The 20,436-nt window shown below is 37.8% G+C and overlaps 1 protein-coding gene across 1 annotated transcript in view; it reads right to left on the reverse strand.

The window, feature by feature from the left end:
* Positions 1–411: 411 nt before the first annotated feature.
* LOC124621906 (PIH1 domain-containing protein 1-like) overlaps positions 412–20,436 on the reverse strand; it is a 65,627-nt gene continuing 45,602 nt past the window's right edge. Inside the window, exons 3-7 of the mRNA XM_047147405.1 lie at positions 17,217–17,402; positions 4,236–4,382; positions 989–1,281; positions 744–887; positions 412–651 (exon numbers count right to left, since the gene is read on the reverse strand). Of these exons, the coding sequence (XP_047003361.1) occupies positions 613–651; positions 744–887; positions 989–1,281; positions 4,236–4,382; positions 17,217–17,402 (809 nt within the window). The 3' untranslated portion in view covers positions 412–612. The remainder of the gene's footprint in view (positions 652–743; positions 888–988; positions 1,282–4,235; positions 4,383–17,216; positions 17,403–20,436) is intronic.

A 20,436-nucleotide genomic window follows, 5' to 3' on the forward strand; every position in this document is an offset into this window, starting at 1 on the left:
TATTGCAGAGGACGTGATTAGAATAATTATTGCATGCACAGTCATTCTAACAATCATTATTCCCACAATCCGTAAGTGAATGGAACAGCAAGAAACTCTAATAACTGGTAGAATGGGAAATACCCTCCGACATGCACCTCACAGTTGTTTGCAGAGTGTAGACGTAGATGTCCCTCTGCCATGCAAGTCATGGTGGTTTGTAGAGTATAAATATAGATGTAGATGGTAATGACTTGGTAGATGAATTAAATGACTGCCATGAGGTTTGAGTATTAGAAGTGTAAGTACATAACAGTGGTATTTTTGCAGTGTAACAATTAAATATGGTTACAAAAATACACAGTGATAAAAAAGCAGGACAATGATTTTTTATGGTAACATTTTATTCGTAATATAACCTTTTCACTGATCAGATTATTATTTACAGTTTTTGAAGGCACTGCTAATTACCTTGTTTCAATACTTATCAATGAAAAATTATGTTGAAAGAAATGCAAAATCTAATAATTAACAGGAAATTAAAGGAAGTATTAATATCTGAATAATTTTAAAAGAAAAATAAAACATAAATTGTTTTATGTCTCTTATGATACTGTGCTATTGTAACTTGTTTTACGTTGCAGTTGTCACGGGCATCTTCAGAGTAAGAACCTAAAAAAAGGAAAGAAAATCACAAAAAAGTGGATTAATACATGAAAGATTGGAAACTGCATTTTCCTGTTGCCAATAGCTTGTGCCCTTACCTTACTACTGGGCTCAAACTCTGCAATTGTCTTCTCTTGATCAACTGTATAAGGTATGAAAATATCAAGCAGATAGTTCCTTTTACGACTTTCAAATACAATACGATCTTCACCCACGTCCAAGGCAATTTCTCGTGCTGAAAGCTGAAATGTGGAAACCGATGAATATTACAGAGAAAACATGTGAATACACTATGTATTTTAAATTCAACATCTACATCAGAATCAGAAAACAAGCAACATACCACATCTGGTAACACAAAAGTAGCAATCAAAAGTTGAGGTTCACCATCAGCAGGCTCACGCACTATCCTGTATTCTGGTTCCCTCGAACCTGACACTGTATTTCCTTTGCTCACAGAGGAGGGAGTAGGCAGCCTATCATCGGATATATCCTTTTTCTTCTCAGGCTGCTTCTGGACCTCAGGAGTCTTGTTGCCAATTTCCTGTATAAGAGGTCCCTTCTTTGGTGGACGCTGCTCTATACGGTGTTTCTGAAGTGTTCCTATTGCTTTGCGGTTCTTCAGAATGGTGTACTCTGTTCAAACAAAGAGACTTCTCTATAACACTCTACTACAAATTGTTATCAGCTTGACTGTAAAAAAAAAAAAAAAAAGTGAATCAGCCTGAATACTGAGAGACAATGGCAAAAGAGAACAAAAATCACTTTAATCACCTGGTGCTAAAAAACAGTCTATGAAAAAAAGGAGAAACACTTTGCGGTAGAGTGCAGATTAGCAGAAATTATGACAACCTAAAAAGACAAAGAAAAAAAATTCTGAGACTGACTAAAATATAAGGGGCATTCAAAAAGAAATGAGCTGGAGGCATAATCACAGAAACCAGTAACTGTATGTTAGAAGTACTACCCTGACTGTTGAGACACTTGTCCCACTGTGACACAAGGTAGTGAATGGCTGTCTCAATAAGTTCCTGGGGCTGCAAAGTTAACCAGTTCTACACGTACAGCTGGACGTCATCGTCCAAGGTGAATCATTTGCCCCTCAGAGTCTTTTTAAGGGGACAAAAATGGTGTAATCACAGGGAGAGAGGTCCAGACTGTATGGAGGGCGGCAGAGAGCCTCCCTTTTGAATTTCTGCAGGAGTGACCCGACTGTGTTGGTCGTATGATGCTTTCCACTGTTGTGGAGTAGAATGACCCCATGAGTGAGATTGCCTGGTCATTTAGATTTGATCGCTTGGCAAAGGGTTTGCGGGTAATGCTGGGTATTCACTGTTGTCCCGTGCTGCAGGAAGTGAATCCGAAGGGGGGCATCTTCTGACGGCTCCATGTCACTGTTTGCAATGTGACTGGCAGCGTTTGATAGCTACCGATAGCTCTACACAGTCACGTGACGTGCACGTGTGCCCTCTAGCGACGGGCTGTGAACTTCCATGCTCTAGTTGGAACCACACCACGTTACACACGCCACAATTAATCCACCTGTCACCGGTCTGCACATTCCAGACCCCAGCTCATTTCTTTTTGAAAGCCCCTTATATAATATTTTTATCGATGATATTTTGTTTTTGTTATGTTGGTATGTTTTGCACAACAACTATAAAATGTCAACTTGTTCTGCAAAATAAATTTGTTTGGTAGACATGCTGTGTATATGTAATTCAAATCAAATACAATGCCATCATAAAATTTGTTGTTTTGGATGATTTATTGCCAACAGAATGTCTCCCAATTTTTATCAGGTGTCTACTAATTCATTTTTAACAGTTAAGAAACGAGAAACTCAATTCAATGTGGCCTTACTTCTTTTGAACATGATCCATATAAATATGTCCTAAAACTGGAACCACACAGATGGAAACAAAGTTCACAATATAATACTGGACAGTTAAAACTGTGAAGAAGCTGATGGCACACAAATATCAGAAGAAAAAATAATGTACCTTTTTCATAAGGAAATAACTATGAAAAAGATTTCTGCAGGACATATCTATTCCATGGTAGTCAAAGCAAATGGTGAGATTGATTTAAAATTAATCCTGCTGATTTTGCTCACAAAATTAAAAAAAAGTTACTACGGATGAGACATGCTGAAATGACCATCGAAGCCATGGATGGAAGTAACTGATTCCATATCAAAAAAGACAAAGACAAGTTGGTGTTCTCAGTCATATCTATTACCACATTTAAAGCAGTTTGTGAGGGGAAATCATTTTGAATGCACTGAAGAGGTTATAGCAGGTATCATGGGTATTTTGCAGCACCTTCAGAACCGCACTTTACGCATCATAATCCACTCATTGGCAAAACTGGATGAAGTGCAGTGACCTAAATGTGTTCCACTAGTATAGTGAAAAGTAAGTTCACTTTTGACATAAAAATATTCTTTCACTGTGGGTTTGAGAACTTTTCACTCTGCTATTGCAGCCCCTTCCTGTCTACAGTTCTACACTAACTGGAGTTCCAGCAGCTCTGCTATTACTAATAAGCTATTAACCAACTGATGGAGTATTTGTTCTTTTTATAGGTGGAAGTTACTACTACTACTACTACTCACCTGCACTTTTTTGGATGTAGCTCACTTTACGGATGGATGTAGTGACATTTTACAGCAATTCACAACAGCAACACAAAACAGGCAGTTAAACCACAATCCTCAGTCTGGGAAACACACACTGCTCTACTGTAGTCTCGCTTTTTCAAGTAAGAACTACAACTGAATATTAAACTTCAGAAGCAGAGGGAGAGAGTTTGTCACCACTATTACAAAATTGTGAAAAATAAGTGGGGAAAAGTTTTAAGAGTTGGCTACTGTTTCACAGTTCATCAGCAAGCAAAACAAGCTTTTCTTGTTTTCCAAATACATGCAACTGAATAATGATACAAACGCCATGATAAAACTGATGTAAACAACAAAACTGATGTTTACAAAAAATGTTTTTAACCATTCCTGTCTTTAATTAGTGTACCAAAACGTAAGACTGAATGATGTTGAAATATTTGTCTGTTCTCAATCGTGTCCTACATCAATACACGTTTCAGAAGGACAATAGTTACAGTTTTTTTCTGTTTCTTGTCCAGTTTCTTGATGCAGGTTCCACAATTGTAGTATTGATTTGGAATGAAATGACAGCACTAGTTGCACTTCTCCTTTAATTTTAAATTCCATAACGGGTATATGTAACATGAAACAAATAATGTAGAAAACGAACTCATCAACAAACTTAAAAAGCAGCACAATAAAATAATAATGTTGTATAGACTCATCCATAATTTAAGAAATAGATATCTTGAACTTGAACTTACATTTTAACATGACTTGAGAGAACACAAAACCACTGATGAGACATGCAAGGAGACGATACTAAGTAGAGGAGGAGCAAGTTACAAGCTGGCCCTCCCTGTAACCTGCCCCACCAATGGAATTTAACATGAAAATAAAAAAGGCAACTGGTACTATACTTTTTTTCCATATGATTGCTGTCTCAGATTTCACAAAATCCCACAAGAAACCAATGTAAGTGGCATACCTACTGTATCAATCTGCATTTTATATTTATCTTCAAGACCTTCCATTACTACAAGTAACAGAAAGTTCCTGAAAACCTTGTTGGTTGAAACTTTCTTGAAGAATTCAGTGTTGATGGCCACATCAAAAGCTTTTGCTGGTTTTCCTGCTGAAGGTAAAATATTATTATAGTGACAGCTCAAAGAGGCATAATAATTTGTTCTTTAAAAATGTAAATAAATAAAATTCAGAAGCAAAAACCTGCATATTTATGGAGTCCTGTGAATAAACAATCAGCGTATAAAAAAGAAGAAAGTCATCATCATTACACTATCACCTTTAAATGAGACCGTGCGTGCCTGTAAACACACACAAAATGGTTCAAATGGCTCTGAGCACTATGGGACTTAACATCTATGGTCATCAGTCCCCTAGAACTTAGAACTACTTAAACCTAACTAACCTAAGGACAGCACACAGCACCCAGCCATCACGAGGCAGAGAAAATCCCTGACCCCGCCGGGAATCGAACCCGGGAACCTGGGCGTGGGAAGCGATAACGCAACCGCACGACCACGAGATGCGGGCAAACACACACAAACCCACTCTCACTCTCTCTCTCACTCTCTCTCCATAATCAAGTGTAATAACATTCTTTCACAACTTGATTCACTACCTCTTCAATAGCTTTTCCACCTAATCTTCAACTTTCTTCTTTAACCAAATTTCAAATGTTTCTATTTTCTTCTTGTCTGATCTGTGTATTGTCCACATTTCACTTTTGTACAAGGCTACAATGCAGACAAATACCTACAGAAAGGACTTCATCACACTTAAATTTACAACTGATGTTAACAAATTTCTCTTTTACAGAAACATTTTTCCTATTATTACCAGTCTGCATTTTATGCCCTATCTGCTTCAGCCATTATCAGTTATTTTGCTGCCTAAATAGCAAAACTAATCTACTGTTCTTAACGTATCATCATACAATGAAGGCTTTCATGACCAGATGTTTCAGCTCCCGAGAATTCTTCCGGGTTGTATGGCCGTTGTCCATGGGACTCTTCTATCCCTGACGTTTCGTCCAAAGCTACATTGGACATCTTCGGAGGTGCTCCTGGTTGTGCTGGGTTTTGCCGACTGTCGGCAAGACTCAGTACAACCAGGAGCACCTCTGAAGATGTCCAAAGTAGCTTTGGACGAAACGTCAGGGATAGAAGAGTTCCCTGGAGCACGGCCATACAACCTGGAAGAATTCTCAGCTCCTTAATGATCATTCCCTAATCTCATTCCCTCAGCAATGTCTGATTTAAATTGATTACACTCCATTATTCTTGTTTTACTTTTGTTTATGTTCATCTCATAAAGTTTACAACTTCTTTTCAAGATACTATCCATTCACTTCAACTGATCTTCCAAGCCCTTTGCTGCCACTGACATAATTACAGTGTCATCGGCAAACCTCAAAGTTTAACTTTCCTTTCTCCAAACTTTAACTAGGTTTTCAAAATCCTCCATGGTTTCCTTAGCAGCTTGCTTAGTGTTCAGATTGTAACATTGGGTATAGATCACAACATAACCGTGTCTGACTGCCTTCTCAGCTACTACCTCTCTTTCATGCCCTTCGACTCATAACTACAATCTGGTTTCATAGATAACCTTTCGCTTTCTTTATTTTATCCCTGCTACCATCAGAATTTATAATATTCCAGTCAGCATTGTCAAAAGCTTTCTCCAAATCTACAAATTCTATAAACATTGGTTGATTACCTTTCCATAGTTTATCTTATACGATAAGTCAGCATTGCCTCAAGTGTTGCCTCAAGTGTTCCTAATTTTCTCTGGGATCCAGACAAACCTTCCTCACGTTGGCTTCTACCAGTCAACTCTATTGTTCTGTAGATAATTAAAGGTGGTATTTTGTAATCTTGAATAATGAAACAGATGGTTCAGTAACACTTCTGTCAGCAACTGCTTTGTTTGGAAGTGGTTCTATTACAATCTTCTTGGAATCCGAAGGTATTTTTCCTGTTGCCACATAGGAGGCATTGAGTTGCAAACAGACACAATGAAAAAGGCTGCTAAAATACTAAGACAAAGTAGTTCATCCAAAACAGAAAACTAAAATACAGATTCACACAAGGGCAACTCACCGTCTCCTGCACCTGGGACAGTGGCGATGTGTGTGAGATTTGCACCTGTGTGAATGTGTGTGTGTTTTCTACTTCCAAAAAGGATTTTGTCCATAAGCTTCATATTTTAGCAGGACTTTACATTGTGCCTGTCTGCAACTCAACTGCCACTTCTATGTGGTGAGTATCTATCTATCCTTTCCATATTGTTGTTATTCCATCCAAAGCTTTCCATTGTTTGGTAGCCTGCCTGTCTCGTTATACCTTGCATACCAAGTGGAATATTTTCATCATGGCTGGCTCTCCAAGGATTTCAATAGTTCTGAGGGAATGTTATCTCCAACCATTTGTTTCGACTTGGGTCTTTCAGTACCCTGTCAAATTATTCTTACAGTATCATAGCTCCCATCTCAGCCTTATCTACAAGAGACGTTCTGAAATTATGTTTCATCATTGTTTTTCACACAGAAACTCTATTGCTGAAAAGAAACACACTATGACACCCTGAACTATGCACTTTGCATAATTTTTTGATATAGTCGCCATTGACCTTGAAACATTTGGCTTAGGAGTCAGTTTGAAGAAACCAATCTCTGGTAAAACATGGTGCCCTGTAGTGCAAGGAAGTGTCACACAGCGTGCTCCACCTCAACACTGAGAGTGTTGTTTCCAACGCAGGAAACAGGTGGAAGTACGATGGTGCAAGATCAGTGCTGCAGGCTAGGTGATCCAATTTACCAGACAGAGGTGTGAATAGGATTTACACCCATACAGTTTTTTGTGAAAGATTACACATATCAGCAATCCAAACTTCGTATGTTGCACAATGGTTTCAGATATCCAGCATCACATGTACTGTACTCAACACTTAAAAATCTGGAATTAAATTTTGAATCATACTTGAAAGACTGTATTGTGAAGCAACATAAAAAGTATTATGTGCTTTAGAAAAAATCAGCATGCAACCATGACAGATTAACTGCAAAATTCTTTCTGTAGTAAATCCAGCAACTTTTCTAAGGAATTTGATTTTAAATAGTAATTAAAAAGACACTCAACCAGAGAAACATTTATGTTTTCAGATGTAACACTACATTTGCCACCAAAAAATTTGATGAAATGCAGCAAAAAAAAAAAAAAAAAAAAAAAAAAAAAAAAAAAAAAAAAAAAAAAAAAAAAGTGTTTGCAATTAAATGATTCTGTCTCACTACAATACTGTTTTAACAAGAGTTGAGGTGTAACCTCAAATAATCTAGTGCTGAGACATGGAAGATACTTGCAGTAGAGCAAGAATTATGCACACTAAAAATCAGCTGTAAAATAATTTTGTTTCTTTCCTAAAAGAGATTTATAGTACAGGCTAATGAAACATTTCCCAACTACAATATGAAACATACTAGTATCAGGAAGAATTCTAATTCTTTTAAATTTAGGTATCTAATTGTTAAAGAAAATCCGATACTAATTTACCCAAAAATAGAGGACACATTTTCATCTTTGTATAAGTGAGACAAATGCAAGGCACTAGCTCAAATTTTCCCAACATATCCAGTGTTCAATGTCACTGAGTTATGTAATTTAATCCGTGTGAGCTTTTAACAGAGCATCAACAACATTTGCTAGTGTCAGAAGAACTTTTCCATCAAAATGTTGTAGTACTCTCCCAGAAGTGTACTGAAAAACAGTTTATACATTAGTTGGCCATTTACATAAAAAAATATGTAACTAAAATAACTGTACAGGAAATGGTGGAAAAAAATGAAGAACTAGTTTTGAAGAACTTCAAAAATACAAAATTGCACAAACTGTAAAAAATAAAAACACGGTTTTATGAAAGATGAGTAAGAAGGAAGGAAAGAAATACGACAAGAAAAAAGGACCTGTCCTTTTTTCCCCCAAAGGTAAGTCTTTCCGCTCCCGGGATTGGAATGACTCCTTACCCTCTCCCTTAAAACCCACTTCCTTTCGTCTTCCCCTCTCCTTCCCTCTTTCCTGATGAGGCAACAGTTTGTTGCGAAAGCTTGAATTTTGTGTGTATGTTTGTGTTTGTTTGTGTGTCTATCGACCTGCCAGCGCTTTCGTTCGGTAAGTCACCTCATCTTTGTTTTTATATATAATTTTTCAGACGTGGAATGTTTAATTATTATTATTATTATTATTCATTTACCTGCACATTAAAATGGGTTACATGTCAATATGCACATTTTACTTTTACGTATTTAAAATCATATTAGCTGTTAACTACTTCGTTCCCTATACATCTTACCATGCACAGCTGGCTCCATCCCTTTCTTAACTGACAATACATTATAGCCTTCTGAACTGTTTGTACAACTGAATTACATTAGCTTACAAAATGCATAACATCTAGTCTCCAATTCAATTGTTGCAACATCTCGTTACAATAGCTTTTGACAATACACTACTATTCTTGTACAGATTTAACTTCCCCCCCCCCCCCCCCTCCCAATTCCACCCCATTGTAGCTGGCATATAGATTTTTCAGCTTGTAGGAATTGATCTCCACACAACTTCCAGAGCACTCTGCAAGTGTATAGCTGATGCTCTTACCAACAACGTAGAAAACAGGATAGTTGTCTTTATGCCTTGGATGTATATGTATGTGTGAACAGCAATATTTGTACGTCTTTGACTAACAAATTATTTGTCTTTTGCATAATGAGGAAATAAAGTGCCAGTAGTGACTATTTTACGATACCTCCTTACTTAGGCCATTACAAGTTTAGACACTCTAACCTGCCTTTGGATGACTTCGTGTTTGTCTCCTACACAATCAAATCCATATATGTTAAAAAAATATCATCATCTCCCCCTAAACCTGGTACACATATACCTTACTGTCAGGCAACAATTGCTGTGAGGGTAAGAACCATCTACCTATCAAGGAGATGGGGGTGAAAATGAAGCATAGCCCACATCACATAACTTCCTACTAATTAAGTATTTGAGAATGAGAGCACTTAACACACAATTTCAAAATGTTACACAATTTTTTCTCACTGACAACCCCTACAAAGTAATGAAAGGAAAAATGTTTATCACTTTCTACTTCTCCACTGTTCATGCAATAAAAGTACCACATGAGACAATGTTGTAATTTATTATTTCTTTACTACTAACTGCACTTCTGACACATTTTACAGATGGTATACACATATACCACTGAATGTAAGTGCAAAATTATACCATTGTATGGCATATGGTTCAGGAGATATGATATCACAAACAGTACGAAAAACTGCTACATCATGCATGACGTTTAAATTTATTACTTCTTTGCTACCTCTATTTGCACCAAGATTTTCAGACAGTATCCACATATGCCGATGAATGTATCTTCAGTGTTATATCATTACATGACACACAGTTCAGGGGATATGACGTCAACATTAAGCTTCCGCACGCAGAGGCGGAGCATAGGCAAGTGTGGAAGGGACGAGGTCTGTGCATGCGTGGCAGCAGAGAGTAGGCAAACGAAGTCCACATTGCCAAACTGTGTTGCTGAGGTCAACAGTCAGGTTCATTTGCCTATGGTACCTCATATTATATCGGGCAGGTAGGTTAGAAAATTTAAAAAGGGAAATGGATAGGTTAAAGTTAGATATAGTGGGAATTAGTGAAGTTCGGTGGCTGGAGGAACAAGACTTTTGGTCAGGTGATTACAGGGTTATAAATACAAAATCAAATAGGGGTAATGCAGGAGTAGGTTTAATAATGAATAAAAAAATAGGAGTGCGGGTTAGCTACTGCAAACAGCATAGTGAACGCATTATTGTGGCCAAGATAGACACAAAGGCCATGCCTACTACAGTAGTACAAGTTTATATGCCAACTAGCTCTGCAGATGATGAAGAAATTGATGAAATGTATGACGAGATAAAAGAAATTATTCAGGTAGTGAAGGGAGACGAAAATTTAATAGTCATGGGTGACTGGAATTCGTCAGTAGGAAAAGGGAGAGAAGGAAACATAGTAGGTGAATATGGATTGGGGGGAAGAAATGAAAGAGGAAGCCGCCTTGTAGAATTTTGCACAGAGCATAACTTAATCATAGCTACCACTTGGTTCAAGAATCATGAAAGAAGGTTGTATACCTGGAAGAATCCTGGAGATATTAAAAGGTATCAGATAGATTATATAATGGTAAGACAGAGATTCAGGAACCAGGTTTTAAATTGTAAGACATTTCCAGGGGCAGATGTGGATTCTGACCACAATCTATTGGTTATGAACTGCAGATTGAAACTGAAGAAACTGCAAAAAGGCAGGAATTTAAGGAGATGGGACCTGGATAAACTGAAAGAACCAGAGGTTGTACAGAGTTTCAGGGAGAGCATAAGGGAACAATTGACAGGAATGGGGGAAAGAAATACAGTAGAAGAAGAATGGGTAGCTCTGAGGGATGAAGTAGTGAAGGCAGCAGAGGATCAAGTAGGTAAAAAGACGAGGGCTAATAGAAATCCGTGGGTAACAGAAGAAATATTGAATTTAATTGATGAAAGGAGATAATATAAAAATGCAGTAAATGAAGCAGGCAAAAAGGAATACAAACGTCTCAAAAATGAGATCAACAGGAAGTGCAAAATTGCTAAGCAGGGATGGCTAGAGGACAAATGTAAGGATGTAGAGGCTTGTCTCACTAGGGGTAGGATAGATACTGCCTACAGGAAAATTAAAGAGACCTTTGGAGAGAAGAGAACCACTTGTACGAATATCAAGAGCTCAGATGGCAACCCAGTTCTAAGCAAAGAAGGGAAGGCAGAAAGGTGGAAGGAATATATAGAGGGTTTATACAAGGGCGATGTACTTGAGGACAATATTATGGAAATGGAAGAGGATGTAGATGAAGATGAAATGGGAGATAAGATACTGCGTGAAGAGTTTGACAGAGCACTGAAAGACCTGAGTCGAAACAAGGCCCCGGGAGTAGACAACATTCCATTAGAACTACTGATGGCCTTGGGAGAGCCAGTCATGACAAAACTCTACCATCTGGTGAGCAAGATGTATGAGACAGGCGAAATACCCACAGACTTCAAGAAGAATATAATAATTCCAATCCCAAAGAAAGCAGGTGTTGACAGATGTGAAAATTACCGAACTATCAGTTTAATAAGTCACACCTGCAAAATACTAACGCGAATTCTTTACAGACGAATGGAAAAACTGGTAGAAGCGGACCTCGGGGTAGATCAGTTTGGATTCCGTAGAAATGTTGGAACACGTGAGGCAATACTAACCTTACGACTTATCTTAGGAGAAAGATTAAGAAAAGGCAAACCTACGTTTCTAGCATTTGTAGACTTAGAGAAAGCATTTGACAACGTTAACTGGAATACTCTCTTTCAAATTCTGAAGGTGGCAGGGGTAAAATACAGGGAGCGAAAGGCTATTTACAATTTGTACAGAAACCAGATGGCAGTTATAAGAGTTGAGGGGCATGAAAGGGAAGCAGTGGTGGGGAAGGGAGTGAGACAGGGTTGTAGCCTCTCTCCGATGTTATTCAATCTGTATATTGAGCAAGCAGTAAAGGAAACAAAAGAAAAATTCGGAGTAGGTATTAAAATTCATGGAGAAGGAGTAAAAACTTTGAGGTTCGCCGATGACATTGTAATTCTGTCAGAGACAGCAAAGGACTTGGAAGAGCAGTTGAACGGAATGGACAGTGTCTTGAAAGGAGGATATACGATGAACATCAACAAAAGCAAAACGAAGATAATGGAATGTAGTCAAATTAAATCGGGTGATGCTGAGGGTATTAGATTAGGAAATGAGACACTTAAAGTAGTAAAGGAGTTTTGCTATTTAGGCAGTAAAATAACTGATGATGGTCGAAGTAGAGAGGATATAAAATGTAGACTGGCAATGGCAAGCAAATCGTTTCTGAAGAAGAGAAATTTGTTAACATCGAGTATAGATTTAAGTGTCAGGAAGTCGTTTCTGAAAGTATTTGTATGGAGTGTAGCCATGTATGGAAGTGAAACATGGACGATAACCAGTTTGGACAAGAAGAGAATAGAAGCTTTCGAAATGTGGTGCTACAGAAGAATGCTGAAGATAAGGTGGGTAGATCACGTAACTAATGAGGAGGTATTGAATAGGATTGGGGAGAAGAGAGGTTTGTGGCACAACTTGACTAGAAGAAGGGATCGGTTGGTAGGACATGTTTTGAGGCATCAAGGGATCACAAATTTAGCATTGGAGGGCAGCGTGGAGGGTAAAAATCGTAGAGGGAGACCAAGAGATCAATACGCTAAGCAGATTCAGAAGGATGTAGGTTGCAGTAGATACTGGGAGATGAAGAAGCTTGCACAGGATAGAGTAGCATGGAGAGCTGCATCAAACCAGTCTCAGGACTGAAGACCACAACAACAACAACAACCTCATATTATATGCTCAAATCTATGAGAGGAATAATACATTTTAAAATCAACTTCAGTCAGTTATCCACATGAGAGATATCTTACTTCATGTCTTGATGATCTGTCCACTCCTCCACAGCAATAGTCCTTGTGACATCGGAAGTTAAGAACTGCTGACGCAGCTATGTGAGGATGTCAAGTACAATTTTTCTCAAAATGACAATTGTCTAACAACAAGATAATTGAAATTGGTTGTGACAGTTATCATTTATTGTGATCTGGACTGTATTATAAGAAAAATGTAATACTCAAGAAAATTAACTTTAAACTAAAATTGAAATCATTATATATGCTTGATAGCTGTTTCTATTCCATGTTTTTTTTAAATGTGGATAATTCGTGTTTGTGCGTGCTTGTGTCTGACTGTAATTAAATCTAAATTACTGTGAGTGAAAAAGGAATTCATATTTTCCACTATCAACGGGCATTATGAGTGGAAACTAACTCGTTTGACACTACAGCAAGAGAACGCATTTATGATCCACTGAATAGGCAAACAATGAACCATCTTCTATGAGTAACTCGAGGGAATGCTGCCTGATAAGATCAAAAACAACCGATGCCTTGACAGGTAATTCTTCCCAACATTTTAAGACAATTTCCAGTTTGTGTCTTGAAAATGATAGGGGTGTACTCATCGCAATATCGGAGTTTTTGACAAATTTATCCAGCTGCATTCTCATGAGTAATTAGAGCACACAACGCACTGGGCAAAGCTTAACTTCTCCTTGAGCAATATGTGGAACATTATAGTCTGTGCACTTCATAAGATAGAAATTCCTAATCAATAAAGGCTAGGAAGATTATATATCATGTATGCAATTGATATGTTGACAAACAGGTTTTTTTAAACCACGAGTCTTTAAATTCAAGAAATAATATTACTTTACTTTTCCAAAGTCTACATCTTAATACAATCGTTACTGCTATCAGAGTCCTTGTCTGAACCACCTGATGGTAAATTTAGGATAGGTTCAATGCTTATATCTATCTTTAATGCCCTACAAAAGTTTTCCTTCTGAAACTTTTCAGCATGCTGCACACAGTGTGCCCATGCTGAAGGGCGATGTTGTCTATTGCCTCATGCACTAGTGATTCAGAATGTTTTGTTTTTTCCCCCGCATATCTTTTAACCAGTGCCCAAATTAATTCTATTGGATTATCCTGACAGTAATATGTGGGTAAATGTAAAACTTTATGACCACTTTAAAGTGCATAAAAGTCAAATTTATACGTTCTGTCGTGTGACTTGTGCTGAATTTCTGCAACTTGTTGATTTATACGAGTCTGGCTTATAATGTGCAGTATATTTTTATTGAAGCTGGGGCAATATCCACATTTCTGCTGTTTGTACTTAGTGTTTTCTCTGGAACAGCTGAATGATGACTATTATGGTAATTACCTGACCAACTACGAAGCAAGGTATGGCAAGAATCATCCAGTGAACCACTTCTTGAAACTGACAAGAGTTCATTTCCGGATGATAGTCACTGCTGTTGCTCTTGCACCTACATACAAGTTTACTCTCCGGAACAAAACCATAAGCAGCCAACATGCAGAATAACTATCCAAGACCATATTCCTATGGGAATTGACCATATTCCTATGCGAATTTTAAAACTCCAAGTACCATCTCTCATTTTAAAACAGGTATTCATGGAAAGATTCCGATTCACCCATGGTTCATCAACGTAATATATTTTGAACTACCTCTTCCTCTTGTATTGTGCATCTTCATAAGATATGTGGTTCACACTGCATCTATGTTACTTCTTTCAATCAAAAACTCTTTTCTTAACATACTTGAAATCAACGTCTTTTACAATTATTTGCATCGAAGAAGTGCTACCTATGAGGCCAATTTCCTCATGCATAACTGTAACAAGTTTTTGTGCTGTCAGATATTCACTAGTCTTATACATTTCAAACATGGACCACTTTAAAATATCATTGACAAAAGCATCCATTTGTTTTACAGGTTTCCTGTGATTTTAATGCTTTCTGGGAAACGCGAAACCAAATTTTTATGAGGGTTCTACAGCTCTCACACTTTTGTTTACTATTCTCTGTATAGTTCTCTTGCTGACCCATGCTTCTTCCGTTCGTTCTCATATCTTCAAAATGTCAAAAACAGGAGTCCAGCTTTCAGACCCACATTTGAAAAATTTGTGCTTGTGGTAAACACACCTACTCATCTGCTTGTGGAGCACTTCACATGTGATACTCCTATAATTTGACACATTTTTTTGCCAATCACACTAAAACATTTACAGAGACACATTCACTTTTACATTGACACAAGAAAGTAACATTGACAACTGAATGAATAATTCGGTCATTCTGTGAATGAAACTGTATTGTCCTGAAGCACAGCAACTGTGCAGCATGTGGGAGAGTGATTCTCGCAGTCTAGTAGTAAATCGCGGCTGCTTGCAGTCAATGGACGGGGATGCACAGAACATCTGATAGCTGGGTCACCTTCCCACATGAAGTGAACTATAGTGTTATTCTCTTGTGTACTGTGACATTTTACAAAATACTTGTAAATACTAAATAATTTAAATTTTGGCACTGTTACAGTGGCCTCCTAACTCCCGAGCAAGGCTGGTATAATATGCCTGGAATGTTGGTTACTTTAATATTTTCAGTATGGTACCAACGAAGATGAAATAGGAGATACGATACTGCGTGAAGAGTTTGACAGAGCACTGAAAGACCAAAGTCGAAACAAGGCCCTGGGAGTAGACAACATTCCATTAGAACTACTGACAGCCTTGGGAGAGCCAAGCCTAACAAAACTCTACCATCTAGTGAGCAAGATGTATGAGACAGGCAAAATACCCTCAGACTTCAAGAAGAATATAGTAATCCCAATTCCAAAGAAAGCAGGTGTTGACAGATGTGAAAATTACCACACTATCAGTTTAATAAGCCACAGCTGAAAAATACTAACACGAATTCTTTACAGACGAATGGAAAAACTGGTAGAAGCTGACCTTGGGGATAATCAGTTTGGATTCCGTAGAAATGTTGGAACACGTGATGCAGTACTGACCCTACGACTTGTTAGAAAATAGATTAAGGAAAGGCAAACCTACGTATCTAGCATTTGTAGACTTGGAGAAAGCTTTTGACAATGTTGACTGGAATACTCTCTTTCAAATTCTGAAGGTGGCAGGGGTAAAATACAGGGAGTGAAACCAGATGGCAGTTATAAGAGTCGAGGGGCATGGGAGGGAAGCAGTGGTTGGGAAGGGAGAGAGACAGGGTTGTAGCATATCCCCGATGTTATACAATCTCTATATTGAGCAAGCAGTAAAGGAAACAAAAGAAAATTTTGGAGTAGGAATTAAAATCCATGGAGAAGAAATAAAAACTTTGAGGTTCGCTGATGACATTGTAATTCTGTCAGAGAGAGCAAAAGACCTGGAAGAGCAGCTGAATGGAATTGATAGTGTTTTGAAAGGAGGATATCAGATGAACATCAATAAAAGCAAAACGAGGATAATGGAATGTAGTCGAATTAAATCGGGTGATGCTGCGGGAATTAGATTAGGAAATGAAACGCTTAAAGTAGTAAATGAGTTTTGCTATTTGGGGAGCAAAATAACTGATGATGGTCGAAGTAGAGAGGATATAAAATGTAGACTGGCAATGGCAAGGAAAGCGTTTCTGAAGAAGAGAAATTTGTTAACATCGAGTATAGATTTAAGTGTCAGGAAGTCTTTTCTGGAAGTATTTGTATGGAGTGTAGCCATGTATGGAAGTGAAATGTGGACGATAAATAGTTTGGACAAGAAGAGAATAGACGTTTTCCAAATGTGGTGCTACAGAAGAATGCTGAAGATTAGATGGGTAGATCACATAACTAACAAGGAGGCATTGAACAGAATTGGGGAGAAGAGAAATTTGTGGCACAACTTGACTAGAAGAAGGGATAGGTTGGTAGGGCATATTCTGAGGCATCAGGGGATCATAAATTTAGTATTGGAGGGCAGTGTGGAGGGTAGAAATCGTAGAGGGAGACCAAGAGATGAATATACTAAACAGATTCAGAAGGATGTAGGTTGCAGTAGGTACTGGGAGATGAAGAAGCTTGCACAGGATAGAGTAGCATGGAGAGCTGCATCAAACCAGTCTCTGGACTGAAGACCACAACAACAACCACCAAATTGTATCAGATGATGTAACAGCATACCAAAGGGGGATTTAAATGGAATTGATTAAACTTCGAATTAGTATGCTCAAAACTTTCAGAATCACTGGGATATACAAATGAGAAAAAATAAATACAAAACTGTAGCATGCAGAAATATGACATCACCTTATGATTATAGCATGTATTCCAAAAGAAATTAGCATTATATAACAATCAGAAAAAGCGTGCATCGCAGCAATTATATTTGTGCTTCAATTACAACTTACATTTATCTTCCACATCTCTTGGTTCACCCATGCTTAGTGGTAAACGGTAACTTGGTGCTTCATCAGAATTCCAGATAGCCATCAATTCATCTTCAGTGACATCAGCTGGCTTTGGAATTTCTTCAGTGTGGCATATGTTCACGAACACTTTGTCTCCCTCTGAAGTTTTTGTCTTCACACACATTCCTATGCACATAAAAAGTGAAAAGACAATGAGAAACCATAAAACCAATAGTTACAAAAAAAGTAGCAAATATGTAGCTAGCGAATGGATGCACAGCATGAAAACTGAATTTAGAGTAGTAGTGTTTTACATGAAAATAAATGAAGCCACACCAACAAGCACACTACTCCAATAGGCCATACCATCAATTCAATTTGTTCTGTAACGCTTTGCTGCACCTGCATGAAAATGTACAAACAAGATGCTGAGTATTATTATTATTATTATTATTATTATTATTATGGGATTAAAGGAACTAAATGGTTTGTTTATTACTCCCTCCTTTCTTAGGTGGTTCAGGTAAATGATGATGTGTGTAAGGAAAGAACAATGGTCTGCTCCAGAATCTCTGACCCTGTCATTTAGCTAAAACAGGTGCACAGTAGGTTAAATTATTTGATTAAATTAAATAAAACCCAAGTAATTAGAAACATTATCAAGTTAGGGGTGGGGGAGCTAAGAGAGGAAAAAAGTTGGAGACCCCCCAGGACAAATATCTGAGGAAGGAGGAGAACCATCTACGCCCACCCCTGCATCGACAGCAATAGTGGATGTACAAAGGTGGTTTACCATGCTCATTTTGTCTAAAATGGGTTGAGATAATGAAACTTTTAGCAACTAGTGGGGTTATACCTTAATCAGTTTATGAAATTAAAAAGATTTGTAGCATATCAATGTGCAGGTGCAGAACACAGCTGGAGGATCCGTGAGAGACGTCATGACAAAAAGTAATCCCTCTACATCTCCCCACAGAATGGACATGAATCTGTGAAAGGCTTTAAATTTTGTGATAAAATTCTCTCACAAAATGGATTACTTGTTTAGTTGCTATCCCACTGTCTGCAAATATTACAGATAGGGAAATGCTGAAGTTTATGACCCGTTGCAGGGTAGCTAGAGGCAAACTTTGTGTGAATATGGGGTGCTATTAAAGATTACCATAGCTGCAATGGAGTGGATGCTCTTGATGCAAGAAGAACGTGAGTCACTCTGATGCAGTTGATAAGTAGTTGGCACCATATGACCCTTTTTTCTGTCTTCTGAGAGAAGTATGTCAACCTTAGTGGTCTCCTAATGATCATCCTTAGTTTGTTGAGGATAGTGCCCTTCCACATTAAAGGTCTTCAAAATACAGTGTCACAGCTGCCATTGTAGGTCTGTGCCTAGTACTCCAAATTTTTCTCCTGTAATTGCTTCTTTAGCTGATTTGTCAGTGAATTCATTTCAGAGTATGCCTCCATGGTTTAGAGGCGAAATGAATATTATGGTGGTTACATGACTCTAAAGTTCCTAGATGTGCACATTCTAATGTACTACAAGGCTTGAGAGATAGCTACCAGATCTGCAGTATATACGCTACATTGCTCAGGTGCAAATTAACCCTCAATCAGTCTGTGTAGCCGAAAAAGCTTCCCAGCTGGCCCAATGTCTCACCCACTATTATGCCACAATGAGTGGGAAGAGGAGGAACCTGAATGCACCGCATTTCGATAGCAATGCAATCTCTTAAGGAACAGAGAACATCTTGCATGTGGCTTGGTTTCATATTCCACAACAAAATAGATCACAAACAAAATTTTCAGTATTATTTAATTATAGTGGCACACTCAAGACATAATAAAATTTATACCTGGTACAAACTGTCGTCATACAGACAGAAGCAGACAATTTTGCACATTTTTGTCATACAGGTTGCCAAGTGATCATGACTCCATTATCTTCATAATCAACAAAAGCCTTTCACACACATATATTGACTGAAACCTCATTATGGAGATATGGAAACTCTTCCCAAGGAAAATAACAGAACTCATGAAAAGTTGTATCATAAAAGAATCTGTCCTTTAAATAGGAAATGCAATGCAGATCAATTGATTCCATCCACACACATACAGAGATGCTTTCAACTGAAATGGCAAATGATATCAGAAACAGCTCAGCAACAGATGTGAGTTTGGCAGTGTCCTTGAAGTCTTCAAAATTTGTGTTTTCTTTAACACCAGTGAGCTCAGAAAAATTGATCCCTCCCTCCCAGAAGTTACCCCTTCCAAAATGTGATTTTCTTTTTAAATGCATTCTCACCAAATCAGAAATAAGTTGTCTCTCACCTTGAAGTGTCTTACTGTAGGTAGTGTGACATTCAAGTCCACTTAAAGGAGTGGTCTGCAAACCATTCTGGATGTTATAATTTTTGTTCCTGCTTTCATTTTTTCTCCATAAACTCATTAAAGGTAGGTTTTAAATCAAAAAATCACTCCAGGCATGTCCCTTTATGTAAGCAACTTTCTTTGCAGTAGTATGTAACATCTCCAGACTTATTGTTCAGTTCCATCAAAAACTGTTGCAACTGACAATGTAATAGTGTATGCGACTTCAGAAAATTTACTATTTGTGCTACAAGTTTCATAATGTGCTCCATGGCTGCTAATTTAGCACACATTGCTTCTTGATGTACAGAACAATGAATAACATAGAAATCACCTGTCAATAGTTGCAGTAATCTTTTGCTCTTTCATCATCAAATAAATCTTTAAATTCTTTCTGCGGGTGTTGTAGTATCATTCCACAGCAATTTTATTTGCAATACCTATCAATTATGTGATTGCATAATACAGTTTGAGAATTTTCATCCTTCCCTTCTGTGGTAGTATTTATTTTTAAAGGTTGGGAAGATAAGATTACTAGCCCAGCTCTTTTTGTTCAAACAACCACTGTACCTATCAACTTACTTTATACCATGAATAATAGTTCTCAGAGGAGAATTCAGTGAATGGAAAAGACTGCCATTGAGCAGCCAGTAAATAGTCTTATTTGTTGCAAATTTCTAATTTAATATCTAAGCACTACTTTTGTATCCGAGCAAGCACATTGCATGCTTTACTTTCCAGCATGGCTCTTGAGTCCTCTGCCACAACCAGAATGTCTAACTTTTTTATGCACTGGACATGTCACTAGAGGTTTTAATCGAGTTGGTGGTAATGGCTAAGTGGTTAGGTC

The sequence above is a fragment of the Schistocerca americana genome, chromosome 7 (assembly GCF_021461395.2).
Source record: "Schistocerca americana isolate TAMUIC-IGC-003095 chromosome 7, iqSchAmer2.1, whole genome shotgun sequence".
NCBI lineage: Eukaryota > Metazoa > Arthropoda > Insecta > Orthoptera > Acrididae > Schistocerca > Schistocerca americana.